The 19086-nt window shown below is 38.3% G+C and overlaps 1 protein-coding gene across 2 annotated transcripts in view; it reads right to left on the bottom strand.

The window, feature by feature from the left end:
- Positions 1-6184, bottom strand: part of LOC149817019 (PH, RCC1 and FYVE domains-containing protein 1-like) — a 38475-nt gene extending 32291 nt beyond the window's left edge. The window contains exons 1-3 of one of the 2 annotated variants that reach the window (XM_089988166.1): positions 5547-6184; positions 2588-2674; positions 1146-1235 (exon numbers count right to left, since the gene is read on the bottom strand). In XM_089988166.1, coding sequence (XP_089844292.1) covers positions 1146-1235; positions 2588-2674; positions 5547-5594 — 225 coding nt within the window. In that variant the 5' untranslated portion in view covers positions 5595-6184. The remainder of the gene's footprint in view (positions 1-1145; positions 1236-2587; positions 2675-5546) is intronic. The other variant, XM_089988167.1, reaches the window with a different exon arrangement.
- Positions 6185-19086: the final 12902 nt, after the last annotated feature.

Raw genomic sequence — 19086 nt, 5'->3', positions numbered from 1 at the left:
CCACCAACTTGCGTTTGCCATTCTGGACGATTCCCACCACCATTCTCCCCACCCTCTTCCCCACCTCAACCCCTTATCTCAAGTAAAATCCCAACGTCCCCTCTCTCTCTCACACACACTACTGTTTTTATTGTTTGAAGGTACTAATCTCTCTCTCCCTCGGGTTCAGGTGGAGCCCCAAAGGAGCAATGAAGGGTACGCGTTTCGGCTACTCCAGTTTTCAGGTAACCGATTTTGCCAACAAACTGGTTCAGCAGAGCGTCTCGAGGCCGGTTCTCGATTCTACTCAGCTTCTGATCAAACCGGGCCATAACTAGGTAAAATAAAATGGACCAAAATGAGCCTGGGTGCGTTGACCGCACCCAGGGTCGGTTTGACTGCACCGGGTGCCGCATCCGCGTCGCATGGCGTCGACGTGGGTGCGGCACCTGTCTGGCCGAATCCCTGTGACATAGGGTAAGACTTTGGACCTAATTTGTAGGTCTATTCTATCTATATATGCTAAATTCTATTGTTTGCCTGTTTTTCTTTTTCAGCGCACTCCACCTAAATCAAAGGAATGCAGAAAACAGTTATAGAAAAAGACAAAAAAATTTGTTAGTGTTCTACTCCTAGCTGGTAGAAAGATGTCCCTGATTTAACGAAAAATGGCATTGACAAAACAACAAAACTAAGTTGGGTAATAATATGACTAAATGCTATGTAGAAGAACAGATCATGCACACAAAAACAAGAGAGAGAGAGACCATTAGTAGCCAAGAGGATGAGTGGAGCTCTCGTCCAGCAGTACAGAGAGAGATCATTGGAAACTAAGAGTTTTTTTTAAAAACCAAAAGAGGTCGTTGGACATGGATGCATGTACTTACATGCCATCATCCATGTCATGTGTGAGAGAGAAAGGACGAGAGAGAGAGAGACACGTATGCATCCATGTGTGTGAGAGAGAGCCATTTAAGGTAGCTGCATGGGAATTTGGAAAGCATGCAGCTACCATTTAAGTGGTAGCTGCATGAATATTTAAAGTGCAACCCAGCCATATTTTTGCATGTCTGACAGCCGTTGATCCAACAGCTAATAAAAGGGAGTAGGTTCTCCAGGAGCACCATATCATTACTAATATTTAAATGATAAAACATGTAACTAACCGTTCTTTGTCCAGGAATAAATCTGGAGATGGAACCAAGTTTCAGTTTTCTTTCTTCACCATTCGAAAACCAGATCAAAGTTGATTCATCCTGAGAAGCCATATAAACGTATACTATCAGCAAACTAGGAATATACAGGGTACTAGGAAAGAGATCATCGATTTCCACGTTACAGAATCTTAAAAAAGTATTTCAGAATCAGAACATATAGATAGATGCATGCTTAAGATATTATTGTGATATTTTAGTGAGATTCTAAAAAAATCTTATTTTTTTTAGATTTTAAAATATATTTCATGACATTTTTGTCAGATTTTAAAAATTTCTTACTTTTATATATTATAAGCCTATGTTCTATTTTTTGTTTCTTTTGTATTCTAAAAACTTTTCTACTAGTCTCTTCATATTTTCACAAAAAAACTAGAAAACCTATTAATTTTTATGTCTTATTATTCTTTATATTTTTCAATTTTTAACCTTCCAAGATTTTTCCAAGAAAAAACACTTTTCAAAAAAAATCGAAGAAAAACCTTGCTGAGAACAGCTGTGGACATGAGAAAGCAATTTTTGTGAAGTTTCCAATATGAGTATGAGGATATACACCTCTCTCTCTCTCTCTCTCTCTCTCTCTCTCTCTCTCTCTCTCTCTCTCTCTCTCTCTCTCTCTCTCTCTCTCTCTCTCTGCATTAAATGCATGAAGCATGTAGAGTGGCTAACCAACCATGAAAATGCAGATAATAAGGCAGATCATATCACATTCGAGACAATCAAAGTCCACAAATCCAATCAAATTGGCTAACAAACACCCAATGAGAATATCCAGATTACTAAGGCATGAATGTTTTCTCATGCAGAAGAGTATGTCATAAGATGTTCTAAGAGATGCTCCCTTTCTGAGATAGTCAAGCTGAGCGATAGCCCCCGCAAGGACTTGAATAAGACCCCCTGGTTAGGATGGTGTGACTCTAACCAGTTTGAGCTATCTTATTCAACTTTATGTTATGTTCCCTTGATCACATCAGAATCCAAATCACTCACATCAGAGAACTTAGGGAATGAACTCTTCATGCGTTGATGCATTTGCAGTGTCCCCCTTTTTCTTATCTCTATCGTTTGCCTCATTTCTTATTTTAATTCTTCTTTTCCTCGCACATAATAGCAGCATGTCAGTGGCCTATAAAATTGGGGAAAATTATGCATAGGGATAGCATTTCTCCTTATGCAAACTATATGCATGAAACAAACTATCAATTATAGCGAGCTGCATCAATCAACACTGAGTTTTGCAAAGTAACAACAGATCAATTGACTATTCCATGCATTTAATTTGAAGTCAATTCCCTTTGTTTATTTCAATAGCAATAAGTGGCATAAGAAAACACACAACAGAATTTACTTGAAAAGTACCCAGAAAAGATAATCAATAAGATATGCAAACTTACATGAGAAACTCTAAATGGGCAAAACTTTGGCTTCCCTTTGCGGCCATACTTCAGCAATTGAGTGCCTTTCTTCAAAGCAACAAGAACCTTAAAAGAAAACAAATGTCAGTTAAACAAAAGCACAAAATTGTAGCATGAAGAATGCAAAATGATAGATGGATGTGAATGCAATTTTAATTGCATGAGATAGCCATCTCAAAATCTACTAGTTTAAAGTTCCACAACAATCAGAATCAGCTTGCAAAGCACAAGAAATTTTAGTAAATGACACAATTGATAAACTAAAACAAGTTCATAACTCAAATGGGACTAGATAAGCTGCATAATCAGTTTAGATCATGGTTGTAAAAGTTGCAATATATTGGAGGCTAAAATGCAAAAAACAATAATTCTAATGTGATACTCTGCTCGAACTCTCAGCCTTGCAGGGATGTGATGTAACCATATAGGCATATTGCATGTACAATATGTACAAACCTATATCATGAGTTACACACAATAGAGGATCTAGCACGAGATACATTCCCTCATGCAATTTTCCTTCTTTCTGTTTCTTTTTCTAGATTGCATCTACTTTAGGCTAGGTCTTTTCTTGTATTTATGATCTTCTTGATCATGTTAAAGCACCTATTTGACTATTGGGCAATGCTGTCTAGGGTTTTGAGCACTGGCTTGTTAAGGTGGAAGCTGCCAGCTCAATTCCCATCAGTCCCATGCTGACAAAGGATCAGATGGATCAATTGATTCATCCCTCCACCTCCTGCAAAGAGTTCCACATTTCCCCAAATTTTCACGATTTTATGATAGGTATGATATATTATGAGACAACAGTCATTCTATTTTTAAATTTTAGGATACTATTTATGTTACACACTTCATAACCTTCATTCTGATGGCCTCAGTAATGGAGAGTGGCAACCTAAGCATGATGTCAACAAAAAGGATTTAGTTACCTAATAAAATAACAATAAGTGTCCCCACACAAATAAAAGCAAACATGTATGCATGAATGCACATACTAAATGGGTAAAGAAACAAATAATAACTTGTCTAAAGGAACTGAAATCATGCCACATATATCAAGAATTCTACAAGCTAAAAGAAACCGTATGAAATAAAACCAGTTTTGACATAATTTGTCTGCACACAAGAACTTACTCAGTACTCCCTTTTAAAAAAGAGAAACAATTAATCAAAATATGTAGAGCAATGAAGACAAACCAATAATATAAAAAATGACAAATACTTAGTTCACACATGAGGGGGCTATCACATATTTATAACATTCATATAATCATGATATAGAATCATAATAGCAATGTTGAATGCCACTGAGCATATGAATAACCCATTTCATCACCAAGCAGAAATATCCATTGAAGTTTATAACCACCTTATGACTCAGATACCGGCCTTTAATTTCCCTGATGCCAAAAGGTGATCATGAACTTGTATTCAAATCACTTGGGTCCAAAGCAAGATGAAGCACGAGCTTCAACCAAGTTGACAAATGTTTTGAAAGGCAACATTGGCCATGAATTTATCTTGAAAAACTTACTTCATTTCCTCATGTTTTGATAAGGAAAACCTCAACAGAAAATTTTTAAAATGTAAAATAAGAAAAATCAAAGTTTAAAATGCATGAAAATAAAATACATTTTTCCAAGACTTTTAGTCACCAAAAATGCAAAATAAAATGATAAAGTTGCAAATTTAAGCTTAAACTCCATAAATATCATAACTACAAGCAACTCATCATAAAGTTATTTTATCTAATGCTATAAGAAAATAAGTTCAAAGATACTGCATTCTTCTAGTATAGCATATATATATATATTATATACATATACATATATATAGATAGAGAGAGAGAGTTGGAGAAGACAACCCTTTCAACTCTACATGATCCAATCTGTGAGAATCTGGGCAATGGGATGCCAAGAATGAACAGATAAAGCATGTTCAATTCCATCATGTACTAGGTAATCACCAATGACAAATGAAGTAACAGTATAGAACTTCTTTTCCATATTTCTGGAATATTTTCTTACAACTCTAAAATCTAGAAGAAAAGCAGTCTTCCCTAATCATTCAAGCCCAAGAAGCTTCCAAAGAATGATCAATGATCAAATATTTTTAACAGGAATCGATTACATCACAAATGTAGCAAGTAACAATCTGAACGATAGCATCACCTACCTTGTAAGTTGTCAACAGCGAGATGCCTATGATACAAAATCAACCAAGCAAATAAACTAGCTACGAGAGATTACCATTCAGTACATTTCCAAAGGGTTCGATTGACCTCTAGAGGTGTAACCGTGACCATATAGGTGATGCAAGAGCTCTTAATACTCTTTAAACCTGTCTTCTTTCAATCAACACCATAACCATGTCAATGCGTGATTATCAAATATAACTCTTAGCCGTCAGTGAGTGATCCAACCTCCCTCTCCATTGCCTTCTCCCATAGCAAAACGTTGAGCGAATTTTGATAAATTGGACTCGAACATAACCTATTCTAAAAGAGTAGCGCAAAAAGCATAGCACGATCGTGAACTGTAACTATGTTCCTAGCAAATGAAAAGCCTAACTATTGTTCTCGAGAAAATTTCTCTCTCCATGCATTCTCACTATAAGGAGTAGTTCGGCAATAGGCTACACAAAATCAACAAGATGATCGCTTTGTCTCCGTAAAACTATGTTCTCGGTCTCAATTTTGAGGGTTTTTCTGTCTTAGTTTCTCTTCCAAGTCAAATAACTCAAAGAGGAGAGGAGAAATCCGCAATGTAAATGAAATAAAATACTCAAAAATAACTAAAAAAAACATCAAAAGAACACATCGGCTCTCACGGATCAAATTCACAAACTACTACCAAATCAAAACCAATGAGCAAACGAACACACGAAATAATGCAAAAGATAAAGGAAGGTGAAGAAAAAGTAAGAATCAAGCCACCTGCTCGACGTCTCGCTCAGCACTCCCATAGCTAGCAAGATCTGCCATTCCATGTGAAACGCCTCGCCGCCCACCGCCGCCGCAGTCCACCGAGAAGAACGCGTCTGAGCACCCCGCATCAAGTTCCGCCGCTCCGGAACGCGGTTCTTCATAGATTACACAGCCTCGACCTGCGGATTGACATCAATCTCCAATCTCGGAAGCCCTAACACCAGAAACCCTAGTCTTTCTCAACACGCCTCACCAGAACTTCCCTTCCTCCCTTCCAGAACACAAACCGCTGGTTTCCGGGCCCGGAAAAACCAGTACGGTGGGTTGAGAGATGCAGAGCTTCACGCGATTTCCAATAAAGGAAAGCAAGAGTGACGACGAGGGATTCTCTGCATCGAGGGCTTCAGGGCGGAAAGTGGCCACGTGGAGTCTTCCTGTGAACGGGAAGGGGAAGCCGGTAGCCGGAGGAGTGAGAAGGGAAGGGGAAGCCGGGAGCTCGCCGGTGAATCGGATTCCGGTCCGAAGGAAGAAGAAAAATAAACAAATAATATAAATAAAATAAGAGGGAAGAGAGAGAGAGAGAGTCTCCCTTTCCGTTCGGCCGTTTACTGCACCAGTCTCTCTCTCTCTCTCTTCCCGAAACGATCGCGCCCGGGGTCCTTGTGCCCGCAGTAAATCTAGTCGTCTTGAAAGTAATTTACGTAAATACCCCTTGTTAGTTGCCTATTTTACTTTTGTGTATCGCTTGTTCCATTCCATTGATTCGTCTTTTTCTTCCTTTTTCATTTTTAGTTATTATAATAAGCCCGCAGAACTTATCAGATTTTCCGTATGCTGCGCCCAACTTTTGCGTTATTACAATTAACTGCTTACTCTTTTCACCGTTGCCACGAAAGCTGGTTTAGTCCCAAAATCACTCCGTTGATTATTGTTTAGCCAGAGGAAATGACTAAAATCTCTTCAAAGTTTGTTTATTTTTACCTAAGGAGAATTATAAAGAATTAAAGACGAGATATTTCATCAACCAATAAGAAGATTATGATTTTCTACCATATTGACAATTCTCGTGCGAGAAATTTTGTTTTTTCTCGTCAAGAAAAAAAGCTGATTACAAATTATTTTTTTGTTTTTCTAAAGAAACATTAGGGAAAATCTTGACATGTTTACAATTTAGAATATAAAAAATGAATAGTGTAGCAAAATGTAAAACTTTATAAAATGGTATCATGCGAGTCCAAAAAATCTTGCGACAATTTTCAAAAATCCCAACCTATTTGTGGCGTTGTCGCATACCTTATATGACTCTTTGAAATCATTAATAAAAATTAGAGTTTGATAAATAGAAAAAATGAGTCACGGTTTTTCTAAATATGTGATAAGTTGGACAGTTTTTTGCAATTTACTCTTCTTTTTTTTTGTCGGTAGACTGAATTAGAATCCGATTAGGTTTTCTGATATCGGATATATCCGCTCCATTGACATCCCTACCATGAGGATATTACCTCTAGTTGGGTTTCGAAAGTGCCTCTCGGATCCGACCAATGAAATTTGGGATTTTTTTTTTTATACTCAAGTTTGATAACTTAAAAGCCTTTGATATGGTAAGGTGGGATTTCCTGCAACAATGTATTCATGACATGGGCCTTCCTGCTATATTAATTTCTTGGATAATGGAATTGGTATCTTAGGCCCAAATTGCGGTCTCTTTTAATGGGGAGCTGGCTCCTACTTTGAGATAAAATGTGGTCTTCATCAAGTCTACCCCCTCTCTTCCACTATTGCAATATGCGGACAATATCTTGCTTTTTAGCCTGGCATGCCCTTCACAAATGTCTCGCATTTGGATGTTGTTAAGGAGATTTGAAGCAGTCTCTATCTTAAAGATTAGTGAGAACAAGTGCAAACTCTCCGTCCTGTAAACACACCAAATTTGTACCTTCATCCAGTGTTTGTCCATTTCATAAGTCATCACAGATCATTGCATGTCATTGCACGTATTCTGCATAGCATTGTATGACATTGCATCTCATCTTCGAGATCCAACACTCCTGTTTTCAAAACATTCAATCCAGATTTGAATTTTAAAGCTTTATTTCAAAATCAATTTCAAAACCTGGGTTTTTATTCAATACTCTGTCATTTTTCAACCCCAGGACTTTATATTTCGAAATATTTTCTCAAAGAAACAATCTGGATTCATTTCAAATTCAAATTTTAATCGATTTCAATTCACAGATGAGACTCATTGAGGTGGTGTCGCTTCTGAATTCCTCTATTCATCAAATTTCTCAAATTTTTGAAAGTTTCAGTCCGATCAGGACTCTGTCTCAGAGTCCTAATCCAGTCAGGAGTCTGTTTTTAAGTCTGTTTTACTTCCATTTTCAGTCTTTTTCGATTATTTTCAAAATTTAGGTCCTTTTACAGAGTCGAGTTAGTTCAGGACTCTATTTTAGAGTTCGGTCGATTTTGGAGTATAACCCTGACTGTGTTTTCTGACTTATTTCATCATTTCTTGATAAAATCTTTTGAAAAATCTTTCATTTGGCTTTTAAAATCTAAAATCTAAGAGTCCTAAGAGTTCAGGACTCTAACCCGGAGTTTCAATTCGCTTGAGACCCTATTTTCAAAGATCTTGAATTTCAAATACTGATTTTAACCCCTTTTCAAAGCCATTTTCAGTGTTTATTTCAAAAATGTTCAAAATTCGATGTGGACTCACTCAGTTGGCACCATATCCAGAGGAATTCTAACTCAGTTAGGACCTTATGCCATTTCAAAAATCCTAATTTTAAGTTTACTTTTGAAAATCTTTTGAAAACTCCTTCAATTTCAAGTTTTAAAATCGCTTTTTGAAAAAACTCAAGTAGGGCCCACTCGGGGTGGCACCATATTCGAGTAAGTCAGGGCTAGACTAGGGTTAGTTGATGTCTTGGTTAGTGTTAGAGGTTTAGAAGAGTCAAAACCATTTTGAAAAACTCATTTTTGAAAGTTAGTTTTTAAAACTAGTGTTTTTAAAGGTTTTTAAAAGTGTTTTAAAAAACCAATGTGAGAGAATGCCAAGTGGCACCACATTTGGGGGATTCTTAGGTTTGGCTAGGGGTTAATTAGGAACTATTTAGGATAATTTAGACTAGGGGTAGTTAGGTAACTCCACCCCAAAATCTCCCCCCCCTTTAGAGTCCAAAATTTTCAAAATTGTCAATTTTTAAACCTAATTTTTTATTATAAATAGAGGCATAAGGGGGGTCGATTTTCCCAATCTCTCTCCTATTGGATTCTTGGAGTTTCTCTCTCCTCTCCAGCCCTTCCTCCATTGCTGCAACTCCAAGGTATGAACTTCTTCACTTTTCTTATTTTATTTAATGCTTTAAACCTAGATTTAGGCTTGGGCACCCCTCCTTATGGAAGATCAACAATGGTTTCACCTCAAGAACTATCAAGAACCAGCAAGAACAATCCAAGAAGGTGATCTAACCCTGTTTTGGATGATTTACAGAGATTTTAATCCATTAGAATTGATTTTAACATGATTCTTTGCATTATTAACCAATAAAATATATGATTTACCCTTTTTAATGGGTTAAATCTATGTTTTAAAGGTGATATCAAATTCCAGCCATTGATTCCCTGTTTTTAATTTATTTTCAAGGTTTATTCATGTTTGTTTTACGTTTTACAGCATAAAAATAATTTTTATTTACTGTTTTATGGTTTATTTTATTTATTTACGTTAGTTAATGCATGGTTTTTCAAGTTTCTTAAATTTCTGTGTGTTTTAGGTTTAGAACAGTAAAGATGATGTTAGTTCGGATTGAAACACTCATTGTTTATTTCTGATTTTTTTATATGTGATGCATGCATGAATTATTGAGTTACTGTAGAAAAATCAGAGGTTTTGGATCTCGGGAACCCTGTCAAAAAAATCAGACATCAAATCAGATTTTTAAAGCTTTAAAATCGTGGTTAAAATCAAGAAGGTAACTTGCTGTTATGATATTTCTCTCATCTTATATCCGATTTTAGATCTGTAAAATGCTATGGATTCACATTGAGTTGATCTGTCTGCTGTGAAATTTTCGGATTTTTTGACTACTGTTTATTATTTTTCCCCTTTCAGAGAATCTGTTTTTAAATTTAAAACTCGTTAGGGTTTACCAAAACCCTAATCAGACTTGTGTTAGTCATAAATCCCAAACCACAGATCCGATTTTAGATTTGTAAAAAGTGAGTATTGTTATTTCTCTGTCTACTATTCACCACTAAAATTTCAGAGATTTTTGTTTAGAATTGCTATTTATGTCTGTATTTTCAATCTGGAATAGCTGTTTTAATCCCTGTTAAGAGTGATATATTTTAGCTCAGATTGCCGGAAGGGTTTCTCCCTAACCAGAGATGATTTTTCCAATCTGTAAATTGGAAAATCTCTGTTTTTTTTTCTAGTTAATCTCTGTAAAATTTCATAAATTTCCATGGAGATTTGACCCCTGATTCAGGTCTTGGATTGAAACTGGTTGGTGAATTAGGTCAAAAATAACATATTTTTAGGGTTTAATGCAATTTTCGGATTAATTTAATGTCAAAAAAATTATTTTTATAATTCCAATTCGACATTAGAGTTATAACAAGTGCAGGTACCAATTTTTATGGATTTTGGAATCCATTTGATGGCTGAATTAAGCAAATTGCAAAACCGGGTTCCTAAAAGATCCAAAAACACTGCAAAAATCACAGTTTTTGTGATATTATTGGATTTTCGTGCATAAGCATATATTTTTAGGGTTTAATCATGTTCATAATCATGTTAGGATGCTTTAGGTTTAATTTTGTGCTCATTTGATTTCATTTAGTGCATAAAACCTAAGATTTTACCAAAATCTCTTTTTAAAAAACCCTGATTTTAAGGCCATAGTCTTGCTATCGGGGGTAATTTGGTCATTTGACCTAAATTTCAAAATCCCTAACCCTAATTTTTACATATTTAAGCATGTCATATCATATTTAGCTTAGTTTATTATATTCAAATTTCAAAACTTGCATTTTATCAAAATATCTTTCTAAAAACCCTAATTTCAAGGCCATAGTCTTGTTATTAGGGGTATTTTGGTCATTTGGACCCCAATTTCGAAATTTCAAATTCCATTTCCATATTTATTCAATTTTATTTCATATTTTATCAATTTTGATTTAAGGGAATCATGGAAAAGGCTTATATCTAGCAAAATCCAGTAATTTCTAGATATTACTGGATAAACCTAGAAAAGCCAACATATCATTACTAATAAAGTTTTCTAGTTTTGCAGGTACATTGAAGACTTTATTTTTCATGTATTTAAATTTCAATAGTGATGTAATTTGTAATTAAACTTTGGAATAAGAATTTGCATTTCCTGCATAGATTAGGTTGCATTGCATATAGTTTATTTTTATCATGTTAATGTGTGATGGATGATGATTCATGCATATTTTTACAAATTCACCACGGTCTACACGAATGACACATGCACTAGCTTTTATGAAGTTTATAAACTTGGTGGAATTTGTATTTATGGCCATAGTCAGAATACGAATGATACTTAGATTTATGATCTTCACATTAGCCACATTCAGCCTACACTCTTAGGCTAACTTCAAAATGCACTGCATTTCTCAAAAATACAAAAAGTATTTCTCAATTCCTCAAATTCATATTCATTCATTTCATGCATTTGCCAATTCCAATTCAAATTTCAATTCAGAGAAATCATTTTCTCAAGATTCTCTAAATCTTATTCAAAAATCGATTTTCTCAAAATATGGATTTGCCAATGATATTTCAAGTATTTCTCAAGTTCCAAATTCAAATTTTCTAAGTTAGAATTTCAATTTCCAAGTTTGAATTCAGAGAAACCTAGTCTCTCAGAATCGATTTTCACCAAATGTCAAGGATTTCTCAAAATTGATTTTTACTTTTCTCAGAAATATTTTCCAAGTCCTAATTCATGATTTTCCATGTGATACCATTTCCAAGATTTACATTTTCTAAATATTTCAATCATTCAAAGCAAACATCATGTTTTCAAATGTGCATTTTCTGAAAGTTCATAGCACATGCCTGATTCTATGTGCATTTAGAAATTAGAATATGATTTAGACAAGTTGAATAGAGTAGAGCATAAGATTGATCCTTGGTTCAATTACCCCTGTTAAAGGTGGCAGGAACGGTTGAACCTCGTACCGACAGGCGAGTCCCATTCTACGGAATTTTCCCGCATTTTAAAAACGGAGGCGAGTTATTTTCAAAAACTTTTTCAAAGGTCAGTTTGATTTGCAAAAGTAAAATTTTGCGATGATAACAGGTTTGGCGACCGTGATGGGACCTGTCTTTGCCTGATCAATTTAATGCTCTACTTAGTTCAAATTGTCAAAATCGATTTCCATGGAATGTCAGCTTTGCTTTATGATATCATGTGAACCTAGGAGCCTAGACTTGAACCCAGCTGACATGGAATGCATATAGACTAGGTATGGTTTAGTAGGACCATATTGAGGAGAATTATTCATGCTCACATAGACTTAGGTCTAATACAACACTCCTCAATTTAGGAATTGTATGAAAACAATGTTTGCTTCTTCAAATATTTCAAAATTCTATCTCTTTAGGACTTAGAGCCTTCTGTTTGATTGCATGTGCTCACATTTTTCAAAAATCACCCCACCTATATTGTCCCGGTCTTCACGTTGCTGGGCTCTCTTCCAGAACCATAGTTCGGGACAGAGCCTCACAACTGGGCCACCTATTTGGGTGAAAACCCCCTACCACGTACCAAGGGCCATAGTCCAACGTATATCGGCAGGTGCTCAAGGATGTTGGAAAACTTGAACCTAGAACCAGAGAAATTGATTTTATGCCACGTACATCGAGCCTTGGCTTGAGTATATAGGCATAACTGGATTGGATACAATTGATCTGAACCTTAGAGTTAGGATTAAGGTCCTACAGCTATTTCAAAATTTGTGCATCTAGAGTCAGCTTTTAGGGAATGTTGTATGTGCATACTTGTTTGTGCAGAATGTGATTGAATATGTTATAGTCATTTCCTTTTATTTTCCATATTTTCCTCAATTTTCTAAAATACTGGACGATTTTCTCAAAATTCCCCAATCTATGTCCATGTACTGTCCATGTTTTAAATCTTGGACGATTTTCTAAAATACATCATTTTCCATTTATTTCTTCATATTTCATCAAACCCTGGACGATTTTCCAAATTTCCCTTCATTTCCTTCAAAACTCCAGGTGATTTCCCATCTTTCCTGTCTTCTGGATCTCGAATTTCCTGCTTTATTCCTGCCTGCATTTTCCTCAAAATTCCTGTATTTTCCAAGTCTTATTCCAAATTTCCATGTTTTCCAGTCTATTCTGATGGCATCCAGTCAGCTTGATTCAGTCTTCCCTGAGGGTCACATCTCCTACGAGGTGCGACAACGTCTTCCCGAACATCGAGTCCTCAGCACCGGATCCTTCTTTCCCCGGTGGTATTATTCATGGTTCAAAAACTTCTCTCGTATGTTTCCGGACCATCTGGACGAGTGTGGATTGGAACTGGCGTCCACAGTGGGAAAGCAGACAGTCAATGGCAACTTGATCCATGCACTAGCAGAGTGGTGGAATCCGAGCACTTCTACCTTCTGGTTCCCGTGGGGCGAGATGACAATACTGATGGATGAATTTTCAGAGATTATGGGATTGCCCGAGCCAGCCGGTCCGCCTGGAGATCCATTGGAGAAACAGTTTCTGATTAATATTAAGGGTCTGGACCCTAAGGATGCCTTAGCTCGCATGACAGGGCGCAAGTCTTGGCCTCTGATTGAAGAAGATGGAAATGAATATGTGGATCTGCTCGAAATCTACAGACAGCATGGGACATTTGTGGAAGTCAGTTCGTTGTCCAGGACAGCTCAAGAGATAATTCAGCACGCGATGGTTCTGTGCACGGTGGGATTACCTTTCTTTCCCGATGGACGGAATTACATGGATATCAGAATAGTTCAGCTTCTAAGGAGATGGGGAAGTCGACAGACCAGCCGCCTCTCGATAGCCATGGCCGCACTCGCCTTTCTATACCGAGGGTTGACTCGTTTCGCACTCGGAGAGTCGATCCTAGTCGAAGGGTGCACCTATGCCTTGCAGTCTTGGTTCCTCCGGCATGTGCCCACCCGAGCCAGTTCATTCAGATACAATGGAGAGAAGCTTCTTCCAGTTGCACGATACCGGTTCTTGATCGACAACCTCCAGGAGGAAGAGGTCGTATGGGACTACTTTGATCGCCAGGAATCACCTCCCAGATATACTTATGCATACGGCAAGCGATTCAGGCTACTTGGCCCATTTTTCTGCGCATACTATCATCCAGAGCGGTGTGTCAGGCAGTTCTCTTAGAGGCAGAAGCGCGTAGAGATTCATCCACTAGCCAGGGTTCTGCCAGAATTCGATCTCACATCAGATCAGTGGTCTGGAGCATACCATTCTGCCAGACATGGCTGGGATTCTTTTGTTAGTCTTACTATTTTTTCTGGTCCTCGTGTATCTTTTGATTATCTGGAGTGGTGGAAAATTGTCTGTCCCCCTCCCCTCTGTCAAGTGTATTATTGATAAAATCATGTTTTTCCTCTCAATAAAAATTCATTTATTTTACATTGGTTTGATGACCTCGCCTAGGTAACAAGGCATATTTTCAGTTGTTTATCTTGCAAAGAATAGCAACGCAATTGTCGTAATCCCAGCGATGACTCAATCCCTAGTAATGGGATATTATTTCAATTGTCTACCAAAATTCTCAACAAATATTTTCCTCCAAACCAAATTTCCTTCAAAAGCCTAACCATCAGTTCTGCCCTGCAGAGAGCATCAGTAATATTCAAGAGAACATTTGTGATACCCGATGGTTGATACAAGATCCAGAAAGAAAGCCACATCAGTTGAAGGCGTCGCGTACTCAGTAGCTTCAGAAGAAGAGATGGACTCACCTCGATCAATCCAGAGTCAGGGTCAGCAGGCAGATGATGGCATCGATCCCCAAATGTACGTCATGTTCAAAAAGATGATGACCAAGATGCTGGCAGAACAAGCTGAGGCCAGTACTGAGCAAATTCAGACTAAGCAGAAGGATAGGGATCACACAACCAAGAATGTGAAAATCATTAAAAAGCAGAATCGCCATGAGGAGATGTCTGATGAGTCAGAATCAGCAGATGATACTGACAAAGAGTATGAAAACAAGCAAGAATTCAAAAGGTCGACTCAGGGGCAGGGGTCGGCCTACAAATCCAAGAATCAGTCTGTTGACGACCCTACGCAGTCACAACTCAAAGATGTGATGAAAATAGTTAAGGATCTTCAAACTCGTGACAAGGGCAAAAGAGTCTTTACAAGTGAAGACTTCTATGATGGACTGGATGGGGATGATGATCTTGATAATCTCTCCAAGAAATTTATCAAGTTTGATGGTTCGGGTGACCCAAAAGCACATCTCGCCCTATTCTTCGCAGAATGTTCCAGGTTCAAGAGGAACAATCGTGCCTTATTTCTCTGCTTCCCTCGCAGTTTGGAAGGTGTCACAGCAAAGTGGTACTCAGAGCACATTAATCCGATAGAACTGAAAGAATTCGACAAAGTGGTCAATTTATTTATTGAGCGCTTTCTATTCAACGCTGAAGCACTCCCGACTCTCAGTCATCTCTGCAGTCTGAGGCAGAAGGAAAACGAGAAGGCCAGGGATTTTATTCATAGATGGAGATCCGCTTGCAATAAGATGTGCGAGCCAATAGCAAAAAGACACGCACTATCTTTGATCCTGAGCAACTTCTCGCAACCCCTGAGGGGACTAATTTCTACATCTCCATCGAAGAGCTTCATAGAATTAACAGAACAAGCCGAATGGCTCGAGTTGAGTATGGAGAACGGGTCTTATGAAGGTTTTATGTTTACAAAGAATAACAGTCAACAAGAATCAAAGAAGAAAGCCCATTTTACCTACTCTGCCAATAACAGTAAGAATCAGAACAAAGGAAATGGAAAAAATCATAGTTATGCTTCAGGAGGGTCAAATCCCAACAAAAGTGATCAGAAAGGCAAGTCGATTATTCAATTTGATAAGCAGCCACAACAAACCCTCGAACAAAGATCAAGACCACAAGAAAAGCCGAAGCGGGAAGGATGGAGTTATAACCGCAAGTTTACTCCTCTAGACCAGTCCCTCGAGACAGTATTAGAATATATGCTCGACAGTGATATGATTAAGCTTCCAAGGGTAGCTGACCCGCCAGTGGTTATGGGAAAAATGAAGGACAGATTCTGCAAGTTCCACCGAACTGTGGGACATGATACCGAGATATGTTTCATTCTCAAAAACATCATACAAGATTATATTGACAAAAATCTGTTAGTAGAAGGGGCTGAAGATGAGAAAATGGAGATTCTAAAACAGCCTTTCTTGCAGCACTCAACAGCAATGATATCTGATCATCCCTTTCAGCCACAAGATCATATCCGACCATGCCCTAGCAGTGATATCATGGTGCAGCATCAGGTATTAGTATTGCATAAGGCCCAGTCCAGTTCTCAAAAGATGGACCTCGTTTCAGCATTCAGTAAGCTGAAAGTTTCGAGAGAACCCGCTAGAATATCTCCAGAGGTAGCCAAAAGAATGCCATGGTTACCCAAGAACCTTGTCAAATCTACTTCGGAAAAAGGGAGAAAACCAGAAGAAAAGGTCGACACGGTGCAAAGACCAATCACTGCCCTCTCTAATATCCCTATCCTTGAGTTGGCACGTGCCTCTCCTAAGCATCAGCAAGTACTGGACGATTTACTGCGAAAGATCAAGGTCAAGCCAGACACCACACCTGAAGACATGGCTCAGATCGTTAATCAGGCCATGACCAATGCTCCCATAACCTTCTCAGATGAGGATCTGCCAAAACCTCACGCATTTCATAACAATGCCTTGTACATTGTGGTGCGAACCCGGGGAATGACTGTACCCCACGTGCTTGTAGATGGAGGCAGTAGCCTCAACATTTGTCCTGAAATGACTGCCAAGGCTCTGGGTATAAAAGAAGAAGAGTATACACCGGATCCGATCACCATTTATGGGTTTGATAATCATGGACAGACAGCAAAGGGAAATATCTTCTTGGAAATATTTATCAACTACTCTGTTCATACAGTGCTTTTCCATGTCGTTAACATGCCACCAACGTATAATCTTCTACTGGGAAGAACATGGATTCATAATGCCAACGCCGTGCCATCCACTCTGCATCAGTGCATCAAGTGGTCTAAAGGTGGCATGATAACTACTGTTTTGGGGGAAGATCCTGAAGAGAGGTTACCTCAACCTATGATCCCTAGGCCAACTTATACTGCTGATATCCCTAGCATTAGGGAAAGTGAAGAAATTGTTCTCAGTGAAAGCCTTGAAATGCTAAAGTTAGGAGCAACATCAGAGACAAATCACACAGCAGCGATGGTCCAATGGCAAGGACCACATTTCTTTAAGATTGGGGGTCGTCTCGATTACAGTACTTTCAAGGACCATCCTCTTTTCCCGCAGTTTGTTAGGACCAAGAAAGGATTTGACCTGTTACTGAAGCATGGTTATCAGCCTTTCAAAGGATTGGGCAAGAACGGAGATGGCCGGCTAGAGCCAGTGATCCCTGATCATCATCCGCGCAGGGCAGGACTAGGATTCACGGGCAAAAGATCCCACAAAAATACTGTCTTCATTAAAGGGATCCATTAAAAATTTTCTACCATCTGTCTTTTCTATTTCATTCATTTGATTTTTGCAGTTTGTAGGGACAATGTCCCATTTCAGTTCATTTTAAATGTCCTTATTTCATTTCAAGTCTTCAATAAAGTTATCAAGTTTCTCGTCTATCTGGATGTCATCTTTCTCTTATTCCCCTGTAATTTGTCTTCAAAATTCATTTGTTCTTATTTTTATTCCCATGCAATTTATGTCATAGTAAAGGAGCTTTCTCTAAAAGCTATTCCTTTTCAAAATTTCAGAATGTCTTCTCAACCGATAAAAAGGTTAGTCATTAATCCTTCAATCCTATCAAAACCGGCAAAGATATATCGGGTCCGAGCAAGAGCAGGGGACAGTAAGGTCACAAAGCAGTCAGAAGAAATGGCAGAATTCGATTCGTCGCTTCCAGAGTTGCCAGAATTTGCAGCGATTCAGAAACAAGATGAACCATCGACCCTAGTCCAGGATCCGACTGAGGATATCAATATTGGTTCAGAAGATAGTCCGAAAATTCTCAAGATCGACACCAGCCTAAGTACAGATGAGAAGGAAAGGCTCATTGACTTTCTCAAGCAGCACCAAGAAGTATTTGCATGGACTTATGAAGATATGTCTGGTTTAGATCCTAAATTGGTGGAACATCGACTCGTTCTGAAGCCTGATGCGAAACCTGTTAAACAGAAGTTAAGGAAAATGGATCCTCGAATCGAGCAACAGGTCAAGGAAGGACTTGAGGACTTGCTTAAAGCAGGATTCATTCGAGCAATAGATTATCCGGACTGGTTGGCGAATATCATTGCAGTTCCCAAGAAAAATGGCAAAGTGCGAATTTGTATCGACTTTCGCGATCTCAATAAAGCTACTCCGAAGGATGACTATCCCCTACCAAATATTGACCTCCTAGTTGATAGCACGACTGGGCATGCCATGTTTTCCTTCATGGATGGATACTCCGGATATAATCAGATCAAGTTAGCCGCTCGTGACCAATCCAAAACATCCTTCACTACGCCATGGGGCACTTTCTGTTATACAGTCATGCCGTTTGGGCTCAAAAATGCTGGGGCAACCTATCAGCGTGCAATGGCTACCATTTTCCATGATCAGATGCACAAGACCATGGATGCATACGTTGATGACATCTTGGTCAAATCCAAGGAGGAAGCAGACCATATCGATGCCTTAAGTCAAGTCTTCAAGCGACTTATTCTTTATAAGCTAAGACTCAACCCTCAGAAGTGTGTCTTCGGAGTTGAATCAGGTAAATTGCTAGGCTTCTTGGTCAGCAAAAAGGGGATAGAAATGGATCCCGCTAAAGCAAAGGCCATCATTGACATGCCACCTCCAACTACTCTTAAGGAATTGCGTAGTCTTCAGGGACGTATGCAATCAATTCGGAGATTCATATCCAACCTCGCCATGAGATGTGAACCTTTCAATCATCTACTCAGAAAAGGAGTGAAATTTGAATGGGGACCAGAGTGTCAGCAATCGTTTGAGCGTATCAAGAAATATCTTCTTAATCTGCCCGTTTTAAAGCCACCAGAATTGGGAAAGCCTCTCTTGCTATACGTTTCAGTTAACCAAGCCGCTTGTGGCGGATTCTTGGCACAATATGAAGAAGGCAGTTTGGTTGAACATGCCATTTACTATGTAAGCAAGACTTTCATTGACTACGAGAAGAAATATTCTCAAATAGAGAAGACATGCCTAGCACTGGTATGGATGTGTCAGAAGCTGAGACATTACTTGTTAGC

Source organism: Nuphar pumila, chromosome 14 (genome assembly GCF_984573655.1).
Source record: "Nuphar pumila chromosome 14, dmNupPumi1.hap1.1, whole genome shotgun sequence".
Classification (NCBI taxonomy): domain Eukaryota; kingdom Viridiplantae; phylum Streptophyta; class Magnoliopsida; order Nymphaeales; family Nymphaeaceae; genus Nuphar; species Nuphar pumila.
The sequence above is the reverse complement of the archived record's forward strand: the minus strand, read 5'-3'. Positions and strand labels throughout refer to the sequence as shown.